At 39.4% G+C, this 19,908-nt stretch overlaps 2 protein-coding genes across 2 annotated transcripts; both read left to right on the forward strand.

Annotated features, from left to right (window-relative positions):
* The first annotated feature begins 477 nt into the window (after nt 1-477).
* On the forward strand, nt 478-13,385 carry rnf150a (ring finger protein 150a). The gene is made up of 8 exons (XM_026303221.1): nt 478-1,144; nt 6,042-6,292; nt 6,699-6,770; nt 6,915-6,997; nt 7,187-7,283; nt 7,434-7,644; nt 9,231-9,289; nt 10,204-13,385. Exons 1-8 carry the CDS (start codon nt 691-693, stop codon nt 10,375-10,377), a joined length of 1,401 nt encoding a protein of 466 aa, XP_026159006.1. The 5' UTR covers nt 478-690; the 3' UTR covers nt 10,378-13,385.
* Nucleotides 13,386-13,948: 563 nt separating this feature from the next.
* LOC113128884 (aminoacyl tRNA synthase complex-interacting multifunctional protein 1-like) lies at nt 13,949-19,500 on the forward strand. Its single transcript, XM_026304506.1, has 4 exons — nt 13,949-14,369; nt 15,265-15,473; nt 16,184-16,352; nt 17,506-19,500. The coding sequence occupies exons 1-4, from the start codon at nt 14,000-14,002 to the stop codon at nt 17,670-17,672; spliced, it is 915 nt and encodes a 304-aa protein (XP_026160291.1). The 5' UTR covers nt 13,949-13,999; the 3' UTR covers nt 17,673-19,500.
* The last annotated feature ends 408 nt before the right edge of the window (nt 19,501-19,908 follow it).

Consider the following 19,908-nt stretch of genomic DNA (forward strand, 5'->3'; position numbering starts at 1 on the left):
GGACTATAGGAGGGCGAGTGGCGCAATACAGTCTGCTCTTTGAAGCTAAACAGGGCCGTGCCTGGTTAGTACTTGGATGGAAAACCAACTTGCAAGACCAGTGGCCGCTATCCTCAAACACCGAGGTTGCGTCAGGAAGGGGCATCTGGCGTAAAGTTGTGCCAAATTCAGAAGGCGGATCAACTGATCCGCTGTGCCGACCCCGAAAGGGAAAGAATATAATGGGATAGAATGATAAAATACAGGAGGGTTGACAGGTATGCAGTGTGCACAGGTGTTTCTTTCAGGAAATGCGGATTGATCTACCATAAATTTTAATCCTAAAATGACTATAAAATCGCAAAAATATACAACTGATATAAAAAGTAATATTGATTTCTTTTCTTCTGAGGTGTGACACTTTATCCCCGCCCAGGTCACGTGTAGAGGAGCGGAGAGCCAATCAGGAGCGCGGACGGAGACAGCTGATAGGGAAAAACAACATACGGCGTCGTCTTTTTCTGCAGGTGGAGCTGAGAAGTGGCTCCTGCACAAACTCTTCACACAGCTCGTCTCTGAGGGGTGGTGTCCGGCCCTGGCTATGCCACTTTAAACGACATTTACTCGGTACGTCCCTTTAAAAGGGGGCCGTGCAGCGAGCTTTGGAGGGAGGAGGACGCGCGGAGCTCGTCGTCCATCCACAGCCCCACAATGGCACCGTCCCTCATCCGAGCTTGCCGCAGTCTCGCTCTCTCGACGTGGCTGTTGTCGTTTTGCTTCGTTCACTTGCTGTGTCTGGACTTCACGGTTGCAGAAAAGGAGGAATGGTACACTGCGTTCGTCAACATCACCTACCTGGACCCCGTCACTTCGGAGGTCAAGACAGAGAAAACCGAGTGTGGCCGATACGGTGAACACTCGCCCAAAAAAGAAGCTAGAGGTCTGGTCCTGGTGCCGACCCCCCAACAGGACAGACAGGCATGCGACCCAAACGTCAGGTTCCCCCCCGTCCCTCAAAACACCGCCTGGGTGGCGCTGGTGGCAGCAGGGAACTGTACATTCAGAGATAAAATCCGTAATGTTGCAAACCACAACGCCTCTGCAGTTGTCATATACAATGTGGGCTCCAGCGGTGCCAACGACACCATAACCATGCCCCATCCAGGTAAGAGACAACCTGTTAACCTTCAACACACAGCTTTTTTTTCAGCCTTTCTAGTTGTTATTCCCGCCTTCACATTTTTTGGGAAAAACCATTCACCTCCACAAGCAGAGCAGGAGCCACATCAACACATATGTCAGATGGTCAAAATCAATTATTTTAGTCTTTTCTGAAGCCCCAGAGCTCTTTTGCATCGGTGTAGTCAGCTACACACTTTCTGGTAAAGTAGAAAACATGCATCCTCTGTACAGGTGTGTAGAGTTCAGGTACACAGACCAAAGCAATGCTGTTACATGACAAATAGATGCCAAAATTATAAAATGCTGTCTAAACACTCTAGGAATTTTCCTGCACCTTGAATGCCAATATTTTGTTCTCATTTGGAGACACATCCATCTATTTTTCTCAGGTGCAGATGTGTTTACTTATCGCACCTTTCAAAACAGTTACAAAGTCGTTTAGACTTACAATAAGAGCGATGCGTAAAAATAATATAACCAAGAGCACAAATCAAAAATATAATAAGTTACAACAATTACAACAAATGTCATTAGTTAAGAAAAAGTCATGAGATAAAAGTGAGTTTTAAGAAGAGATTTAAAGACAACAGAGTTTGCCTGCCTGAAATTGTCAGACAGTTCCACGGCTGAGGGACCCAGTCACCTTCAGTGACCAGTCAAGATTTAGGAACCTTTACTGGGGCCATGTTAGAGGATCTGAAGCAGCAGTCGGACTCACAGGGAGTTTGCACATTCATCCAGTAACCTGGTCATTCAAAGTTTCTAAAGCAAGCAGTAAAATCTTAAATCAATCCTATCCTGTAGCTGTGACCTTTGGGCTCTGTGTGCTGATACCAGAATAAGAAGCAGTGCAATATCTTACTCTGGAGGAGATAAAAGCAAGGAGGACCTTTTCTTGATCTGCAAATGAAAGAATTGACCTGGTCTTGGTCAAATAGTTCAGCTGGACACAGCAGGATTGCACAGCTTCAGTCACCAGATTGTCAGTGGATAACTTATTCCGCTAAAAAGCACATTGAGGTTACAAGGCTCCTTTTTATACCATTATTGGTATTTGGTACCACCATTGTACAAAAGGTTTATATCCACTGTGCAAACTGGATATAATCGAAAAAAAGAATAGGACAAGAAGGGTCAACGTCTTCCAGAGCAGATCCAAACCTGAGTTTGTCAGAGCAACATCAAAATGCTGTGTGAACTGTCAATTTTCCCAACTAACAATAAATAAGAAGGCCAACTATTGCAGTATTCAGTATTCGGTGGTGTTTAGCTATTAATCTGTAACTGTGCAGATGCACTTGTCTAAAAAAACAGCATTTAATTATTAAGCAATAAACTGTTGGTTTATGGTTTACCTAAGAAGTTACTTTTTTGATTCCACTGCATAAAAACAACAACAAAAATCATCTTTTTAGAATAGAAATGAGTAAATGAAATGAGTAGATAAATACTGGATTAACAACACACTCTTGGTGATAATCCATGTAAATTGTCCTAAAAACACAGAGCCAAAATTCAGGTTTCTCCAGGGAGTGTCACATTTTCCTCCCTTGCTTGCCAGAGGCAGTGCAGATTGCTGCATAGATAATTGGACACTGTTTGAATAGCACCAGGCAGAGTCATTTGTTTGCTATCTGTTTGTACCAACTATGTAAAACCATACTCATGTTTTTGTATGTACATCTAGAAATCATGTTTTAACTTTATCATAGACAAAAACAGAAAGGGGATAGGTTTAACTAGAAGACTCGTAAATTGGCCGTTCACAGAGATTATATGAGTCACAGGGAAGATTCCTCTTCAAATGAATTGTAGCGGCTGTGGAGGTAGAAGGACGATCAGTGTACATATCTCTGATTCCACTGTCAGATAAGTAGTTTTTTTAGGTTTGTTGATACTGAAGCTCATACTGAAGTGCATGATGAGCACAGGTGGTCACTGAGACAGGAGCTTGCCTGTTGTACTTTGTAAGGTAGTCTCCCCTTTAATATATTTATTATACTCTTCTCTCCTATACTTAATATTTAGTTGTTTCTTGTAACAGAGCAGGCTTCCATGCATAGATACAATACCTTTATTATTTCACCGAGTCTAGTTATAACTCTCCCAGAGTTGGAATAGACCTCTTTCTTCCATGTGTGCTAAGTAGTTTGAATAAAAGTTGACATTTGGGTCTTCTACAGTAGCTAGAGCTGTCTGTTCTGCTTGACTTGTGTTTCCTGTGGAAATGTGCTCTGTCTGCTGCTAGTGCTCATAAAGTTGTGGCTGATCTGACCAGTGTTTTACTTTTGCTGGACGACAGCACAATGCATTAAGGCTGTTTGACGACTGCATCTGCGCAGAAACAGATGTTCAAACAAAAAAGCGTAATAGTCGAGTCATTTTTAAATCACAGGTTCCACTAGTGCACTAGTTTAAATAAGCAGGTAATTGAAGTTTTAAACGTTCAGCACAATAATAAGAGATAAGTTCATTAGTCTGCTTCTGTTCTTCAAATTATCTTAATATATAGACTGTGAATCTTTCAAAACAGCTCCCTTGAAGCACCCATAGGCCAATAGTTGCAGCAGACAGGAACACAATTACTCTAGTGACGTCACCCTGTTTCCTTCCCACATCTCCGCAGTCTACTGTTAATAAAGGCAAAAAGGCCCAAGGCCAAAAAAAAACTTCTCCCGGCAAACGAGGTCAGTAGTTAACCATTGCACTTCAGTGTCATACAGTTAAATACAGTCGATACGTTCATTTGTGAGCTGTTGGATGAATTTTCGGGCTACTACTACTTCCTTCAGCCTCATATCTACTGTACTTATATGAGTGGTATCAGTCTTATCATGCAGCCTTCAACAAGAAAGCAAATAAGCATGTTTCCTAAAGTTTAAAACCCTTCCTTTAATCAAATCATCTGCAGCCTTACCACATAATGATTAAACCATAGTGTAACCTGAGAGATGCATTTGTAGCCTACATCACTGTTAATAAAGAGGTTAACAGATAAACGCTGCAGCTGACCTAGACTCTGCTCAAATACAATGAAACACACAACACCAAACAGATTGTTGTCCACTGAGTTGATTTATTTAGTATTTATTCCTTTTTGCTTCCACATTTTCATTGGTTGTGTCTAAAAACACGGATGGATTCACAAGTTCAGCCTCAGTCCAAGACGCTGCCCTCCTGTTTTAGAAGCAGCTATTTTTGTCCACTCTGACTGCGTCACAGTGAAGAGAAGAAGAAGATAAGAGTCGAGGCTTAGGGAGCTCTTACGTGCCTTGTTATGCCTTTCCTTGTTACTCTTGGCTGTGAAGCTGAAAGTGGCCATACATGGGCAGTTTGTAATGTTGTGAGTCAGGATGGAACAGGTTTTTATTATTTACCTTTTGACAGGAGGCGCTCTGGTTTTATCTCATGTTTACAAAGGCATTCGTTACATCAGACCATATGGTCTTTAATAAAAGTATAAAATCGGCAGATGAGGACGTTGCATTTGTGTTGCCAAGGAGTCCTGATAATTCATTTGTTTTCTTCTGTATCCAACAATTTCTACACGTTCATTTTCAGAAAAGCTGAAATAGTCTTCCACCAAAATGCTTACCTTATGTAAATTTTTAAATCAGTGAGAAAGACAGGTCAAAACTTGAATGGTGGCCTGAGTGTCAAATAGATCTGTTGTTCAGAAGCTTATTACCATTTGTTTGCTTTTCAGACACAAGCCTTTGTTTTCTCTGTCATTGTTTGTCTCAGTGTTTGTTTTAAAGGCTCTAAACACACCGATACATACACTCATTTTGAGTGAGCAGCCACCATAATACATGGATAAACATTTGTGTTAACAGTGGAGATACTGCCAGCTGGATTACTGTGTGTGTGCACACTGGGATCTGACTGTTTTTACAAAGAAGGGTACACATTGGGAGCTTTACATCCAATTCTCCCACACTGATAACTCATTGTTAACTCTAATTGAAGTGTTCGATCGTATAAAAGCCTGCCGCCTGTCGGCTTAAAATATTTCATTTATTCATGTATTATTTGAAAACTGCCACCTTACTCTTCGACTTTTTTAAGAAAATCTTGAATTTTTCATTTTAAGCAAAGAAATTCTGCTGTCTGTGTTGATTCTTGGATATCCATGGCAATAACTGTTTAAAAGAAGATTTTGCTCTGAATACCAGACCTTGGTCAAAAAAAAAAAACATAGCAGATGTGCAGATTTTACAACTGACCTGTTATATAAAGGGATTGTGACCATGACAGCAAATACAAATACATGATAAAAATCTATTGCATCTGTTGGATTCAAAGTCTTTAACTCCTGTGGAAAATGCAAAACAGCATTTTTTTTTTTTTTGGTCTCAGTGTTAATACCTCTGTGACAGAACAGGCCTGTGCTGTGCAGTGCATGAGCATTTGTCACAGTGCTGTGTATGTGGCAGGCTGCATAGGAGGTGCTGTTGGTGATTACAGGTTGAATTTACTCCTGTCAGACGTTTTGGTGACTGATAGGAGTGAAACACCTTAAACTCATGCAGCCATAAACAGGCAGCAGAAGACATGTGATATAACAGTGCTCAGGTTGTGGATGCAGTTCCTGTAATCATCAACCATAGCTGAAAGTAGTGCTTTGTTGTTGCCTTACTGGGTTGTGAAATGACTGATGTGTTTATGCTCTATGTGGCACGTGTCATTCCCTCAACACAGACATCTTTAAATACACATTACCAAGTAGAGCCCGACTGACAGATAGAACGATACCAGTTTCAGTTTTTGGACTTAAAGCCCCTGAATACTGTGAGATCTTTGTGACCTCAGTGATATCTGCAGCCATGATTCATTCACTAAATGACTAAGCTGCTGCATCCTGTGTTATGTGTGTGCAGGTACAGGTGATGTTGTGGCCATCATGATCCCAGAGCCTAAAGGTCGAGAGATTGTGGCCTTGCTGGAGCAAGGCATTGTGGTCACATTGCACATCACTATAGGAACCCGCAACCTTCAGAAGTATGTGAGCAGAACTTCGGTTGTGTTTGTCTCCATCTCCTTCATCGTCCTCATGATCATCTCTCTCGCCTGGCTCGTCTTCTACTACATCCAGAGGTTCCGCTATGCAAATGCACGAGACCGCAACCAGGTACAATTGTGCATTGTTTGTTAAATGTCATTGTGATCTGGCACAATCACTAAACCATCAGCAGCTGAAGATGGATGCTTTGTTAAATGACCTAATGTCTAACTTGATTTTTTTTAAAAATTTTATTTCACTATTTTTTAAAATTGTGGTTTAGTGGTCAGGTTTAATACTAATTCAATGATTCATTCAATTAGAGTTCAAAGTTGAGATATTCACGTCTGACTGCAGAATAAAGTAACACTTGACTGTGTGACATTTCATCTAACAAAGAAAAAAACAATTCTTATTCAATTTTTTAGCTCCTTCTCTAGCTTACCTGCAGAATTAATTTTATATGAACAGACCAATGAGAAAAAATAAGTTTAAGTCCTCAATGTAAAAAAAGATATTTTTTCCCACCTTTCAGAGACGTCTAGGAGATGCAGCCAAAAAGGCCATCAGTAAGCTTCAAGTACGCACTATTAAGAAAGGAGACAAGGTAAATTGTGTTCAAAGTACATTCAAAGCACGTTTAGTTATACAGTGATTGCAAAAGTATGCATGCAATTACAAATGTTAATTTGGCAATAATTTGACATTTTATAGCACTTTCCATTTTTGCCTTGCCTTCTGTGTATTTTAGGAGACCGAGTCAGACTTTGACAACTGTGCAGTTTGCATTGAAGGTTATAAGCCCAATGATGTTGTCAGGATCTTACCATGCAGGTGAGGTTTATTTAAACCCTGCTATAGTAATGAGGTATCTCCATGTGCTCATTAGATTATTACTATTGCAGGCATGAAGAAAGAATTTGTACTATAACTCCTGGTATTAGTGTATTCTGGATAATATTACAGCTATTTGCCGTGTTATAGCACACAAATTATTTGTTCATTACCTTCTTGTTTGGTCAGACATGTTTTCCATAAGCACTGTGTAGACCCGTGGCTACAAGACCACCGGACGTGTCCCATGTGTAAAATGAACATCCTCAAAGCGTTAGGAATCCCAGTAAGTTCCTTTTAACTTACTACTCATATGCACATAATTTTAAAAGATAATGATTTATAGCCAACTGCTCTCATTTATCATATTGAGACTAATACAACTCACAAGAGCATAATTCGGAGTTCCTCTGAAGATGTCTTTCACATGTTCCAGCTCAGTGCAGACTGCTCAGATGATATTCCTCCAGATTATGACACTTCTGTCGGGGGTCCGCCTACCAATCCTATCAGTGGGGCGAGTGAAATCACAATTAACGAGAGCTCAGTGGTGCTGGATCCAGCTGGAAGAGTGATAGACCTGCAGCAGCTCCATCCTGACACAGAGACAACATCTCAAGCAGTGGGGAGCCATGTCATCGCCACCAGTAAGTACAGACATCACACTGAGAGCTGTCTGTGCAGTGGAGCAAAGTAGACACTGTAACTACATTTACTCAAGTACTGCACTTAAGCACAGTTTGAGGTACGTTACTTCTTTTTACTCTACAACATTTATTTTATATTTATAAGTCACTTGTCACGTGTTATGGACAACATTTATGAGACGTCTTCAGAGGCGTCTTGAGTTGTTAGCAGTTCCATCAAAAATAAACGTCTTTCCTAAATTTCTGAAATGTTTAATTTTAATTTGTATTCAAGACTGAAAGAGGCAGCATCCTCCAGTATGTGACAAAAGAGTAAAGATCAGAGAAAAAAAGAAAAAGAGAAAAAAAAATAAACTTGTATATTCAGATTTTTATTCTTCTTTTATCTCACAGTTATCATCCTATATCTCCGTCAGGCCAGTTCCAACAATGAATACGCATCAGTCATCTGAATCATTTTGGAAGCTGTAGTTTGTGTTGCTGTTGATCTCTACCACATTACACAGAGAGGAACCTCTCTTATTTTAGCCTTTTTGCCTAGCCTTTATATAAAGAATCAGTGGACAAATGAATAGAAACACCTGTCATTATAATGGAAAACAGTTCAGACACTGATATCAAATGAGAAAATATTCTAAACTCACAGTGATGTCTGTGTATGCACACAAGCTCTTATCGTAAATGTTAAACGTTAAATTATATCAGTGGCAATAGCAGTAATATAGTGTCACTGATGTTTTTATGCAGTGCGGCTGTTGGACTGCACTGCATTATGCAGGGAGGTGTTTCTGTATGTAGCCTAGCGTCACTGATATAAACGGGCTGGACAACAGAAAATAAAAACACCTGCCACTAATATTCACAATTTAATGTGAATATTGTGCTCCATACTGCTTCCAGAGGAAAGGAGTAGTTCCTGCAAAAATATATAGCTTTTCTTTCCAATTTCCCTTAAATATTCAAGGCGCTCAGTGGCTGATAACACAAAGAGTTATGTTTACTTTTGTGTGCTTGACAAGCCATAGCTCAGCTTGCCACCAATTAGAGGCTGTTTGTCGTATATTGCGGCACTAATGAGCTGATAGAGACAGTGTCACAGAGAGGCAGTTAACATGGGATAAACAAGCTGATCTGTCAGGATTTCTGCTGCTGAGGCTTGGCAGTGTTAGGATGCTAATTATGCTGCACTTTATCCTGAATGATGAGCACTGTCATTAACATTGTTGCAGCAATCATTCTTTCTAGAGTGGGTTTGTGTTGCAGTCAAGGTCCCAGAAAAAACTGGAGTTGTTGCTGGAATCTAGGACTTGCTCCTTGTAGCCTGTTGTTTTTTTTTTTCTTGTCATCTATCTATTTAATCTAAAGGTGCCAATATAACAGAAATGAACAAGTTCATATGATGTATTGCCAAACCTGCGGAAAGCCAAAGAAATTATAGATATACCAAAGAGCCACACTCAAAAGTTGGGTTAAAAAAATCTTATCAAGACACCTGGGGAAAAGAAATACCAAAGAAGGACCTGACTGACTTTTCTCCTCCCACAGTGACCTGTCAAATAATGAATTACCTCCTTTTCTCCCGTCAGGTGAGGACCAGCTTCCTCTCAGCAGCGATTCAGACAGTTCTATCGTTACAGGCGTTGAGGTAGGTATGTCTGAAATAGACCTGTCCACAGAGCAGGAGTGTGATGGGGCCAAATGCTGAGCCAATCAGAGGCACAAAAAAAGCATGAGTCACCAGGAAAAGGAGGACAAGTGCAGGACAGTGTAATCACCTGACCTCATAGAAGATGGGCAAATGAGCAATACAACCCATAGCAGCACAAAACACCCAGTTCTGTCTGTACTGACTGATAATCAGATTTGTCCCAGTATCTGTGGACATGTTGCTTGCTCGTTTTCTAGAAGTCACACTTTACCATTGTGTTGGTTTGACTGCAACATGGTGACCCGACAGCCAGTCGCAAATCTCACATTGTGGTGATTGAGTTTTTGTCCACGTAACCTTTTCGCATCCTTAAACTTGGCATCTGAAGTACTCATACTGTCACTGCTGAGGCGATGGAGCCCTCTGTAGCCCCAAGAAGGCAAAATATGGTTCTTCTCACTCTGGCAACCTAAACCTGCTGCAGGACACATGAGCAGAAAGGCGTCCTTAACACCAGTGTGTAGCTTTAGTTTTAAATCTTTATTATTATTATTTCCAATACTTTAAAAATAAAAATGTGCAGATTGTTATGAGATCACTGCCAACATATACCAGAAATAAGTTTTACCAATGTGATGCATACATACAGTAGCACATATAAGAGCCTTTATCAGTTGGTGTGATTTCCCACCTTTAGACTTGGATTGCATGTTGGTATCATGTTATTATGAAAACTTGAAGCAGAGATTTCTACATTCATATGTCCGTGCGACATTAAGGAGTTGAAATATGTATGCACATATTATGCTGTAATTTCTAAATGTAACTGCTTCTGTTACTATTTTGTGAGACCTTGATTTTTAACCTCTGTTTTCTCTGTTTTATCCCTGTTGTAACCAAACATATGGTAGATATTTCTGCCCTCACGTTTGACAATCGATTTCCACAAGCAGTTCGACGTGATGTCACCCACTGCCCTAATGAAACTGCTGCTGATTTACAAGTTATCACAACACATGTTAGTCTTTGCTTTCTGTCAGGATGAAAATGTCCATGTTCACACTGCTGCTAAATACAGTTGGTAATAGCAGTTGGCACCACCAAATCCTGGAAGTGTTTACACTGACTACACAAACTCCCTAATCTTGTCAAGCCAGCCAATATATTTATGTCACCAAGTCTCCGTGCCAAGTTTAGCAGTAGTATTTTCAACGTTGTTGTTTTTCATTTAAGCTCTTTCCATTTGCTGCTGTGCAGGCTTGAATGTGCATGATATAAAAGTGAAGAACTGAAGTGTGTAGCCTATGTCAGTGGAAGAGGGACTCTAGTTAAAATGGAGGGAACTGTGCATTGAATGACTTGTTTTCATTTTAGGAATTTGATGCTTCAAGCATGATTTTATTAGGACATGAAAAGCTGACCAGGATGAAATGTTTACTTTACATAAGTAGCCTCTCTAAGTCAACATTTTTTCTAAAGCTGTATTTCTGTGCTTTGCGAGTTTTAAAAAACTCTGGGTGAGAAAATTACAGTTTAATTTGGATGGAGGGTCGAACCCAAGACCTACTCTTAGGCTGTGTCCCAATTCATACTACAGTTTAATTACAAGCAGGGTTTCGTATATAGTCAATGTAAAACACTAGGTTTTATGTGTGTTGATGCAACCTCTTGTCCCTCTGTGATTGCACAAAAGAGATGAAGGACTTATTCACATGAGTAAAATTAAAATAAATGTGAATGGTGGGGGCACAGTGCCAGGAAATTCCTTTTGAATACCAAAAAGTAAAAAACCTGTAAAAGCAGCTTTAACTGTGTCTGACTTGTCTGATAGTGAATGAATCGCACCATTTCCTGTGTGTTCATTGTGTGCAGTTAGCATGTAGTGTGAATATGGGACACAGCTTCATGTTCCCAAGGTGATGCTGACTGTTAATTAACATTCATACCCTGCTGCAGTTTTTGGTAGAAATAATTCTTCTACTCCCATTGCTCTGTTATAATCCTGTCTGTCATCCTTTCATTACTTCTCTGTTGAATAAGAGCATCAGGATACAGGACTTGATCTGATCTGTTTCCTCTCACATTCCAGTAGACTTGCACACTGAAGAAGCACAGACCCACTGGCTCAGTCAATGGAGCCAATGGAAATTAATAGGATTTCTTTTCCAGTAATTGTTTCCATTATGCTCTGGAGAAAACTGGGATTTTCACGCTTCCTGTATTTGGCTCGGTCATTGGATGTTTCAGAATTAGCAGGTGTATGTTGTTTTTTTTTTTTTTTATTTTATTTCTGTGAGTGTTTTGTAAGAATGTTCATTCCTGACTGTGGCCACTTGATACCCAGAGACAAAACTTTCTAAATAATATTAGTCCATAAACTTTAGAACATCTTTGTTCTGACAACAGTGTTTCACTGTTAAATACTGTCTGCAATTTAGTCTTGGGGGGGGAAACCTTGACTGTTTTTACATTACCTCACTTTATACTCCACTATTAGCACGTGCCGACCAGTTCTACGTGTAACCTACCAACATGACTGAAATGTGTGGTAGTATTAGGGATGAATTCATGAATGTACATTTTCATATGCTTTTAGAGAATAACATGGTTTAAGAAAAGCCTTGTTTATGTATATTTTGTGTTATAGACATGGACATGAAGAAAGAATGTGATTCTTACCAGCTCAGTATAGATACAGTTTAAATCTCAACCAGCCAAATCTGGACCAGCTCACATAACAGGGAGACAACAGGATACATAAAATATCCCAAAAACACACAGCAGCATCAATATCCGTTACTCGGCTTTCTACTGGGGTTTTCTTGCCCTCCCACTTTTTGGATTTATGGGTCTTGCCAGTTGCCATGTTGACTCATTCTCATATTTACACAAACGCAACAAAAACTGTCCTCGACCACTTGTATGGTCGGTACAGTGACAAAGCACATCTGCTTTCAGTGTCAGATCATTCAATTCTGGCCACACTGCCTTACAAATCAAGCCCGAATGAGGGTTAAGGCCCTCTTTTTACACAGAAACCTGAAAATGATATGATTAAGCTATAAGGCCATTTGTTTTTGTTTACTGTGTTTCACAATCGAACAGAATTCAGAGTTTCAAAACACCTGAATGCACTTCATGTAATGATATTCAATTTACTTACAAAGAAAACAAGATTTTTGTCTCTTAATTTATTTGCAATGATGCATAAAACTTTATTTTATGTGCCCACAGTTTCTCATCAATTCCCTTTTTTTTAATTTTGACAAACTTTGTAATTTGGTACAAGTTTTAGGAAAAATAGAAAAGCTGTTAATAATTTGTATGTATTTAATGGATTATCTTTTTTTCATTGTCACTGGCTAGATGTCAGTGTTGCACCCTAAAAATTTAATAAAGTAACATACTTTAAAATTCATATACATAATTTAATAAATGCACATCTGTCACTTGATGCAACAGCTTAAGTCCATATTAAATTAATTTCAAATGGAAGAAAAACATTAAAAGAGTTGAATTGTATGTTTGCATGAAGATACATTTTACGTTATAAGAATTTGAGTTAATTCCTTGTAATCAACAGTCTGAAGAGTCTGTTTTCCAAAATTACACAGTTCTTAAGACACTAAGAAAAATTATGGAACTGCGAAATTAAGCATTACCCAACATGTATAGTTGGATATAATATTTTTTTGCTCATGGCATTTCTCTTTTTCTTGTCATGTAAACCTTCCTATATTGCACTTTATCCCTTCAGTTAATACGGCGCATCTGTTGTTTCCATTATGCTCTGGGAGCAGGACTTATAAAGAAGGACTTCTTAGCTTTTCAGAAAGAGGGCTACAGCTCTGAACATGGCACATGAGTTAGTTGTTGCTTAATGTATAATGTTGTGATCTTTTACCTGTAACTTTGTGTATATGGGATATATTGTAAACTATACCCAACAGAAATAACAGCATTGCTATTTTGTAACATAAAAACAATTATGAGTTATGATTAGTGGTATCTGTCCTTTTCTTGTACCATGATGCATGTGTCAGGAATGTAAATGATTTTGACCTATAATAAATTTCAGCCAGGTTTTTCCAACTTTGATAAACCTGTTCAGTTTTATCTTCACCTAATAAAAGTATATTTCGAAACATAAAGAACAGTAAACAGTATGAGAAGCTTGTGGATCTGTGCAAGATTAAATTGGAGACAGAATAAAGTCACATCTTCAAGTTAAAGAAGGATCAGAAATATCAGCACGTTTTGATAATGTCACTGTTACCACACGAGATAGTGCCATCTGCCCTTTATTTTGAAGTATTCTTCCTCCATGACTGCTACTGAATGGTTCAAATGTTAAAATATATTTAGATTATTTATTTAAGCATAAATATTTAGACATCACACTTTAAAATACGAATTATAAGCAAAAGTTCAGCACTGAATGTTACTTTTTTTTTTTTTAAGTATCAGCAGTAAAAGTGCTGGAAACTGTGAAATAGGATTATAAAATACTAGACAATACTTGTATATATAGTTGGATAGTTTATAATAAAACATTAAGGCAGTGTTGTTGTCATTTAGGTCTTATTCCTATAGATGGCAGCAATATACCCAGTAGCATTTTTAAGGCTGAAAACCACAGAGGAAGAAAAAGGAAATCGGAAGGAGAAACCAATACAAGACGAAGATGCGCTGTCCAAACTGAGTAGAATGGGTCGTGGTGAGGAGCTCAGCGACTTTCAGCGAGGCACCGTCGTTGGCTGCTACCTGTGCAAGAAGTCGGTGCGGGAGATTTCTGCCCTGTTGAACCTGCCTCGCTCCACCGTGAGCGCCGTGATCTTGAAGTGGAAACGTGGAGGAATTACGACGGCTCTACCCCGCAGCGGCCGACCGCACAAGCTGAAGGAGGAGGACCGTCAGGTGCTGGAGAGAGTAGCGCTGGAGAAGTGTCTGCCCTCGGTGGAAGCTCTCACCAACGAGTTTCAGTCCGCATCCGGGGCCACTGTGAGTGCCAGGACCGTGCGCCGGGAGCTCCGGGAGATGGGTTTCCGTGGCCGTGTCTCCACATACAAGACTAAAGGTGCGTTCAGGAGGCGTGGGAATGGAGGGTTCGGCAGTCAGGCATTGACTATGTAATGTTACATAGTTGCATACAATGTGTCCATCAACCTGTTTAGAAGTGCTGCACAGTGACTCCCCACCAAGCTCAGTTTGCTTTTGTGAAAGTGGATTTTGGGACTTGCCTGCCCACAGTTTACTCCCATTCAGCCACAAGACCCTTATTAAGGTTTTCACATGGCACGATGCTGCCTCCCTTGGATCCACTGACACCCACTGTACATGGTACATGGTTTATTTATATCCCCAGACAGCCAAAAACCAAACAGCACCTGAATGACTAATTACTCTACTGATGGAAACTTAGAGATCCCAACTAGATTTGGTCTTTAGATGAAAACAGAACAGAACCTGACATAAGATGATATTTTATTTCAACTGTGCACGTTACTGACAAATACGCAGTAAATCATCCCCATGTAAGTTTTGCTGTAGCTGACTGAGAGGGACTGACTCTCCCAGTACTGGATTTGTCCTTAAGTTCAGAATCAGTGTTACTTGACATTATTTTCTTTTGTTATGTCCACAAACAGTTTCTTAACTGATTTTCCAGAAAATGACCTATGTCCCGGTTTTTAATGAAATGATTTAAAGTTATGTTTATAATGACAGAATGTTATTCATGCCACCAAGCCCTTATAGAAGGCCAAGCTAAAATAATGGCCTTAATTATATTAAAATGACATTTTAACACAAGAATGAGCAATATAGTAACTTTTGCGAACTCTTGAGTGACATCTGTTGAGATTGTGTGCTGCAAATGCAAGAAACACGTGTAGCAGATTCTTATATCAGGCTCACATAATGTGTTTTTGTGCCCAGCTGATTTGACAGTATTTTTCTTTCTTCAATGCCAGGAGAGGAAAAAGTAGAAAAGAAGCAAGCAGCCTCCAGCCAAGAGGATGCCAAGGTTGATGTGTCTCATCTGGACCTGCGTGTTGGACGTATAATCACAGCACTGCGGCTTCCAGAGACTGACAGTCTGTACACGGAGCAGGTTGATGTGGGGGAGGCTTCTCCCAGGACAGTGGTCAGCGAACTGGCTAAGCACATACCTGTGGACCAGGTACCCTATCAGATAATATGTGTAGATTGATTATTAGGTCATTATTTTAATTTACTCTCTCCACAGATTGATTTTTAGGGGATGAGTCCTGGTTCACAATCCATGTTCCTGTCCATCCCAAATGTTTATGATGGGATTGAGGTCAGGGCAGGCAGACTCTGAGCAGAAGGAACTATCATGTTGAAATAGTAAGGGCCTTTCCTAAACTATACAGTGCAAACCCACCATTGTCTAAAATATTATTGCACTGTGTAGCTGTAATATTTTCCTTAATTGTAACAATGTTTGGCAGGTTGTGTCTTTTGGATGGTTTATTAAATCTGGCACATTTGGTTTGTGGTTGTTGTGTAATACAATGATGCAACAGTAAAAATATTATCATAGTTTCATAGTTGAAGAAATGCATTATTGGTTTTAATGAAAATACTATAGTATTCAGAAATGTTATAGTCTGGGAAAAGATCCCTACTTCAAGCAGTTTATTTTATAAATAACATTCACATGTACTGTCCATGCCTACTGATGAAAAAGTCTCAGCTTTTAGAAGAAACTGCATTTGATCTTTAAAATTTTGGTGAACTGCAGAAATCTTCAGGCAGTGAATAGATCATATGCAATCATTTTGAAACTATTATATGTGTTGGATGTGTTTTTGTTTCCTTTATGTAATTTTTGGTGTTTAATCTTAATCCTATATTTTTTTTTCTCAGATGCAGGACCGTATGGTGGTAGTCCTCTGTAACCTGAAACCAGTGAAGATGAGAGGAGTGGTTTCTGAGGCTGTGGTCATGTGTGCGACTTCACCAGACAAAGTCGAAATCCTTGATCCACCAAGTGGAGCGGTGCCAGGGGACAGGGTTACTTTCCAGGGTTTCCAAGGTACTACAGCCTGCTCTCAAAAACACATTAATCATTAGCTTAAATGTTCCTGTCGTTCTCAAGCAAACAGACCCAAGTGATACAGATACACTCCTTGGTGTGTGTTTCAGTGACTCTCATGAGTTGACCCCCCTGGAGAAGTCACTTTTACAGTTGCAGTGTGTAAAATGTGATAGATTTAGTGGCATCTGGTGGTGATATTACAGAATGCAGCCTTCTGGACACCCTTCACACCCCACCCCTTCATATCCAGGCGCAAGGAGGATAAAGTAGCCGTCAACTTTAAATCAAGAGATGATTCCCTGTCTAGAGCCAGTGTTTGGTTTTGTCCATTCTGGGCTACTGTAGAAACATGGCAGCACAACATGGCTGCCTCAGTGAAAGGAGACCTGCTCCCCATGTAGAATTAAAAGGCTCATTCTAAGATTAATAAAATGCAATGATCACACACTGAGAACATTTATGTACATTTATTTATGTACATTTATGAATACTATATTCCATTTAATAAGTCGCTCTAAATATTACACGTTGAACCTTTAAGAAATTTGCAGCTAGAAACAAACGTGGCGTTTAGCATTCATTCCTCTGAAGACACTGATGATGATACTGTCCCCAACTGTGACAAAGGAAACGGGGTAAAATTATTGGTCCTGAATCAGAGACACTTCTATTAACAACCAAACGACAGCCTACTTCACAACTCTGACTCAGAGACCAAGGACCAAAATCCCGCTGATTGCTTCTAGAAGACATATTCTTTCCAGGACCTTCATAATATGGGATGTTAGAGCCACCTGCCTGTAGTCATGTAGTTCAGCCACATGCTGATGATTTTTTCACTTAGATAACATCTTAGTCCTACAGCATACACTGTTTTTGATAATAGTGTACTTCTAAGAAAAGAATTGTTTTTCTTCAACCACATCAAACTCCTTCAGGCTGAATTGGAGAATACTGTGAATAGCATTCATCACCACACAGTCACTGCTGGCATCGCTGATCTTTTGTGGCTGAATGGGAACAAATCATTGCAGGAAGTGTTTAAAAAAAAAAAAAAAAAAAAGTTTCTGAAATCAGAAATCCTGCATGTGTGATGGCATCAGAAGACAGAGATCTTTTTTTTCTCTAGCGTGTGATGTTTTGATTGCAGGTGAACCAGACAAAGAGTTGAACCCCAAAAAGAAAGTGTGGGAGCAGATTCAGCCAGACCTACACACGGACAGCCAGTGTGTTGCAACCTACAGGGGAGCTGCCTTTGAAGTCGCTGGCAAGGGAGTGTGCAAAGCTCAGACCATGAGCAACAGTGGAATCAAATAAACTAACACAGCTGTCTTCAAATAGTGCAAATACTAACAGCCAAAATGTTGTGGAAAGCCTTCCCAGAATAGTGGAAGCTGTTGTAGCAACGTATCAGCGCCCACGGTTGTGGAATGAGACATGCGGGCTTTACCTCTGTGGTATATTCGAATGTCTTGATACTTGAAGTGAAGGTGAAGGAAATTGCATGAATGAGTATGTTGCCCCCTGTTGGACACATATGAACATTACTGTTACATTGTTAAAATGAAAATCTATAGTTTTGAGTTTTGCCAAAGGAGGGTGCTACAGTACCTAAGACAGTGCGCAGTATGTGCTTTGTTGTGGAAGTAAGACACGAGAGCACACACAGCACAGTCATATCCAGCATGCTAAAAAGAAAAGGGGCATTCCTCAAAGGAATCCCATTTGGTTGGGGAGTATTTAATAAAATCTAAAAGATTCCCCATGACACCACAGTTGTCATTTCCACTGAACAGTGGATGAAACTCCACCGGGGAGAAATTCAATGGAAAATGGAAACACTTAACCGCTTTTCTTTTAAAACTAAATTCAAGTTGCGTCTGAAATGAGTTCTGAGTTCTTTATTTAATTCAATCACTTCTTTGTTCTAATATGATTTTTTTTATGTTTGTTCCTTGTACATGTGAAGCTGGTAAATGATCTGAGTCGGTGTGTTTTGTACAGTTTCGGAACATATATTCCACCCAAAACAGTGTCATATTTGAGATCCAGACAATGTTGTCTTCAGTAATCTTGTTTTTGTTTACTTGTAATTTCACTGGCCATATTGAATCATTCATATGAATGAATGAGCTATCCTGTTATTTCATATCCTTACTCTTACTCTTTTAGACATTTTATCAAGTGAGATGAACCTTTGCTTTTGCATGTCCTGCTTCATGGAACATGTTTCTGATTTGTCAGCATCCAGCATGATTAAAAAAAACCCAACTTATCTCAGAAGAAAAACGATAAGTTGTTCTTTCAAGAGCAGAAATAAAAGAGCTTGTTTTTCTTTTCTTTTTTTAAAAAAGCCCCTCTCTTTATTTTTTCCCCCCTTAACTCTATAAAATGCCCCAGAAAATAAACCCAAACACACAAAGCTCTTCCCGTATTTAAAAGGAAGAACTGAAAACTGCATGTAAAGAATGGGGATGTGATTCAGAAACAAAGAAGTGGAACAGATTACTGGAGACATAGTCTTACAAGCAATAGTTTGACTGGGCTAGAGGACTGAAGGGGAATGGTATCGCCATTTCGAATTACAAAAAATACTTTTCATAATCGCAGAGGAAACTTAAAAAATATTTAGCAATAGAAAGGAGGAAATATTACTCTTATTGTGTAGTGACTGTACACATTCATAATGGCATTACCTCATTAATCAGTGTAGACACTCCAATTTTTGTATAACATTCGTTTATGTGTGTGCAGAAGTAATATGAAAGGCAAATCAATTGGGGATTTCATCTCATGTCCTATGTGTTTATGTGTTTAGTAATACGACAGGCTTACAGCAAGAAAACCACTTAAAACCAAATATGAAAAGGTCATGGAGTGTTGATGTCATGTTACTGCCCCCAGCTGCCTACAGTACAGTCGATTCATGTGCAAACCCAAAGAGAAAACCATACTGGAGAGATTGGAGGTATACTGTAAAGGTTGATCACTCATTTGTGTCCCTGCATATGCAAGTTAGTCCTGTAACTGTTCAGCCTGTCAAACCCGGTGTGGTTTTAATAGAGGGGAACGTTTGTAAACAACTACCTGAAGCCAGTTTCAGTTGAGGTTAGTGAAACCTATGAATAAAGTGCTGCTTTCCCTCCCATGCATCCTGTTTTTGAAAGCTCACGACAAGCAGGAAACCGAAAGGCTTTTTCTTTCCACAGATGTCATAATCTTACGATGTTTGTTTGGTATTTGGTATCAGATTGTGTTTTGTAGATTTCATTTTAAATGGAAAAAGCATCAGTCAATTAATAAGCTATAATGATGAGGTGGAGATTGTTTTTCAGAAATGTTCAGAAAATAATAAAAATTCAAAAACTAAAATCTGTTATTAACAAAACCCTTTGTTTTGGTGCTCCAAACTGTGATCAGACACATTGTTCGTTTTAATGTGTCTAGCACTTGGCTGGAGTTGACTGGACATAGGTTATAAAAGATTAGCTCTGTGTATACAAGATCCCACAGGTCAAATCGCTTGTCAGGAGACCTTTGTGCTGGAATTGTG

This window comes from Mastacembelus armatus, chromosome 1 (assembly GCF_900324485.2).
Source record: "Mastacembelus armatus chromosome 1, fMasArm1.2, whole genome shotgun sequence".
Lineage (NCBI taxonomy): Eukaryota > Metazoa > Chordata > Actinopteri > Synbranchiformes > Mastacembelidae > Mastacembelus > Mastacembelus armatus.